General features: G+C 45.0%; 1 protein-coding gene across 1 annotated transcript in view; it reads left to right on the top strand.

The window, feature by feature from the left end:
- Positions 1–2,407: 2,407 nt before the first annotated feature.
- The window catches only part of LOC116375234 (VPS10 domain-containing receptor SorCS2-like), a 166,562-nt gene continuing 164,533 nt past the window's right edge, over positions 2,408–4,436 (top strand). Inside the window, exon 1 of the mRNA XM_031831379.1 lies at positions 2,408–2,854. Within this exon, the coding sequence (XP_031687239.1) occupies positions 2,498–2,854 (357 nt within the window). The 5' untranslated portion in view covers positions 2,408–2,497. The remainder of the gene's footprint in view (positions 2,855–4,436) is intronic.

Genomic DNA, 4,436 nt, shown 5'->3' with positions numbered 1-4,436 from the left:
GATGTGCCCTTGAGCAAAGAACTTAACCCTAATTGCTCTTGTAAGTCGCTCTGGATAAAAGCGTCTGCTAAATGATCAAAATGTTGAAGGAAATAAAATAGGACATCAAGTAACAACAGTGGAGATTCTTGGCCTGGTTTAAACCAAGGGTCTAATTAGATCTATGTGGAAGGATGGCAAGTAGAGTGGAATTAAACCCTGAACTTTGACCTCTTGGACAGCTGTCCACAGTCAACACTGGGGGCTTAATCAGTGGGGGTGGAGATCTGTATATAATGACGAGATGCTCATGTCTCCACCATAACAGTAGAAGTCATTGTCCCAAAGGCGGGAAGCCAGGTGACAAGCTAAGCTCATAGAAACACATTGGATTTATTTTGGACAGATAATTGGTGAGAGTGAAACATGTCGCTTCGCCTCTTCCTCTCTTTTGGGGTTCAGGTGCATCGTTCAGGAACCTTGCAGATAGAAATGTCATGTAGAGAGTCGGTATGGGCTATTCTACATCGCAGGGAGAGTCATGTTCTACACACAATAGCAATTTCTATCTGGAGGTTCTGAAATGTTGCACCCATTTGGATAACCCTATTGGATAAGAGCAAATATGACCTGACAGCAGTGTGTGGTCCTTAAAAAGGCGTACATAGGCCTACTACACAGCTGACATCAAATGGAGTCTTGGGAAAAAAAGCCACTGTCAGCAACATCTCCGACAGGATGTTATATCCTGTATTAACAAACCTCCAAACCTGCCATACTACACTCCTTCTCTAACAGAATGGCTTCCTTCCCTTTCCTCGCCCCTAACTGGGCTCGAACTATAGGGACCCTCTGCACACATCAACACCCACGAAGCATCGTTACCCATCGCGCCACAAAAGCCATGGCCCTTGCAGAGCAAGGGGAACCACTACTTCAAGGTCTCAGAGCGAGTGAGTCACCGATTGAAACGCTATTAGCGCGCACCACCGCTAACTAGCTAGCTGTTTCACATCGGTTACACTTCCATGGCCTCCAACTGCTCTTAAATGCTAGTAAAACTAAATGCATGCTTTTCAACAGTTCACTGCCCGCACCCGCCCGCCCGCCCGACTAGTATCACTACTCTGGACAGTTCTGAATTAGAATACGTGGACAACTACACATACCTAGGTGTCTGGTTAGACTGTAAACTCTCCTTCCAGAATCACATTAAACATCTCCAATCCAAAATTAAATCTAGAATCAGCTTCCTATTTCGCAACAAAGCCTCCTTCACTCACGCCGCCAAACATACCCTCGTAAAACTGACTATCCTACCGATCCTTGACTTTGGCGATGTCATTTACAAATTAGCCTCCAACACTCTACTCAGCAAACTGGATGCAGTCTATCACAGTGCCATCCGTTTTGTCACCAAAGCCCCATATACCACCCACCACTGCGACCTGTATGCTCTAGTCGGCTGACCCTAGCTACATATTCGTCTTCAGACCCACTGGCTCCTGGTCATCTATAAGTCTATGCTAGGTAAAGCTCCGCCTTATCTCAACTCACTGGTCACGATAACACCCACCCGTAGCACGTGCTCCACCAGGTATATCTCACTGGTCATCCCCAAAGCCAACGCCTCCTTTGGCCGCCTTTCCTTCCAGTTTTCTGCTGCCAATGACTGGAACGAATTGCAAAAATTGCTGAAGCTGGAGACTTATATTTCCCTCACTAACTTTGAACATCAGCTATCTGAGCAGCTAACCGATCGCTGCAGCTGTACATAGCCCATCTGTAAATAGCCCATCCAATCTATCTACCACATCCCCATATTGTTTTAAATTACTTTTCTGCTCTTTTGCACACCAATATCTCTACTTGCAAATCATCATCTGCACATCTATCACTCCAGTGTTAATTTGCTAAATTGTAATTACTTCGCTATTATGGCCTATTTCTTGCCTTACCTCCTCACGCAATTTGTACACACTGTATATAGACTTTCTTTTTTTCTATTGTGTTATTGACTGTTGTTTATTCCATCTGTAACTGTGTTGTTGTTTGTGTCGCACTGCTTCCCTTTATCTTGGCCAGGTCGCAGTTGTAAATGAGAATTTGTTCTCAACTAGCCTACCTGGTTAAATAAAGGTGTTCTCAACTAGCCTACCTTGTTAAATAAAGGTGTTCTCAACTGGCCTACCTGGTGAAATAAAGGTGTTCTCAACTAGCCCACCTGGTTAAATAAAGGTCAAATAAAAAGTTTAGAAATCAGTTCGTGGGAACGGGTTAAGTCTTGAACGATTAAGGCTTTCAGAAACAGCAATGTAGGGTATGCGTCACCAGATGGCGCACATGCTATGTGCACCGCGCGTCTTCCAGTTGACACAGACACGACCACGTTGTTTCCATTGTATGGCCTCGCTCCAGTTCCACTCCATCCCTCCGAGCCTCCCTCCCTCTCTCTCCGCTTACAGTAGTGCTATCTATCTTCCACTCGAATCGCAGTCTCTCTGTCAGTATCCACGATATGAGCGCTATAATGGCGCGAAACATGGTACCTCGGCGTCCGAAAGGAACAGTTTCAGCGCACCTGTGCCGGGCTGTGTTTATCGCCTCGGCTTGGATGTCACTGATGGGACCCGTGCGATGTGACAGCCGGAGCGACGCGCATCGTATGCTTGACAGCGGTGGCGGTATAGGCATAGACAGGAGAGACGGAATGTTCGGACAGGACTTGGGTGATAATGATATGGACATGGAATCCCGGCGCTTCAGGAGAGCTCTATCCCAAGAGAAAGTGTCCCTGCTCAGCAGCTCGTTCGTGCTCAAAGGGGATGCCACTCACAACCAGGCGATGGTTCACTGGACGGGGGAGAACAGCAGCGTAAGTACCCGTCCCGTCCCGGTTACACTCCGTTGTGATGTAGTGGGTTCCCCGCTTGTAGCCTACACAACCCGCCAGTCACCATAACAGCTCATCCCAATTGACATAAGTTATTGTCCAGGTAATAGCTACGCGTAAATGATTTTTCCTTCCTGGCATTCATTGCTCAGGCCATTGAATCCCGTTTTGTTGTTTGGCTACTCTGAAGCGCATCAATATGTCTTCAAGTGCGCATCTAACAAAAATATGTGTGTTTACAACAGCTACATTTATTATTGTGTGTCAAGCCCTGACTGATGAGAGAGGGCATGGCTGGTTGCGGAGAAGTGCATCCAACCAACCCACCTATCTTTAGTTTAGCTGGTCATGATGATGTCAGTCTGTTTAGAGGTGCGCACAGTGGAGGCAAGCTGTTTTTTCTGTCCCACTCAGTGCCACTTGGTTGGTGTTGACATTGTCATATGCTGATACTAAAGTGTTTAAATAATATGGATTAATATCCACCTTGAATGTTTCCGTTTAAAGCGTATTTATGGCATTTGTCCAAATAATTAATTGCACATAATTCGAGGTTTATGACCTAGTTTAATTGACATGTAATTAATTGTAATTAGCAGCGCAATGTAAACAGCAAGAGAGAGGGGGAAAAAATAGATAAGAGAGAGGGCTTTGTGATTGGGTAGAATATTGTCAGCTGTCCGGGACCGTGCAGTGTCTATCAAGGACATCAGTTGAATATGGTGCTATTGTCACGACAGAACACGTACAGTTAGAAGGAAACATTTCCCACTGCTACTGGCCTGCCTGCATCCTCTTTCATATGAGAAACATCATCCAGACTGCTCTCTATCTAGTATGTCAATAACTAGATGACTAGCTCTACCAGGTTACATACTGTCTATATAGCAGCCACAGACAGTAACAAATACTATGCCAATGCTCAACCTATAATGTTGAAATAACATTTTGACTTGGCATAAAATTGGAATGAAATTATAAGGGCCCATTTTCTATTCACGAAGAACTTCTGACAGACAGACTAATTCAATACTGAGACAAGTGTGAATCATCTGTCAGTCAGCCAAACACTGACAGCCTGGGACGCCATATTTGAGTTATCCTCAATTAACTTGGCATTGCCTTACTTTGGTAAGGTCGACGTATTGAGGTCTCCCCTTATATTGCACAACCTAATAAAAGAAGACAAATGCTGCCATTTAATTTCACTAGGTCGGACATTTACGATTCCAGCACAGATTGATAGGCATGAAAATTTAAGAATCTCTGCCCCCCCCCAGTTTACAGGGCCTTCAGAGGTGGCTGTGCCCAGACAAAGGATATAGACGATTGTCAATAAATATATATACCAAGGACCCAAGATGCATCATGTCTGTGGTATATCTGGTCAGAAGCAATGGTATTACACTATTTGACTTTTAACTTTTAATCATGTGTAAACAAGCAGTTGACCTTTAACCCCTAATGTTGCACATAGCCTCTGTCATGTCTTCTCCTGCTCCTCCCCTCCGGCATACGACGTCGCCGGAATACTAACCACCGAACCTGCGTTTCATCATTACGT

This window comes from Oncorhynchus kisutch, linkage group LG9 (assembly GCF_002021735.2).
Source record: "Oncorhynchus kisutch isolate 150728-3 linkage group LG9, Okis_V2, whole genome shotgun sequence".
NCBI lineage: Eukaryota > Metazoa > Chordata > Actinopteri > Salmoniformes > Salmonidae > Oncorhynchus > Oncorhynchus kisutch.
This window is presented reverse-complemented; position numbering and strand designations above follow the sequence as displayed.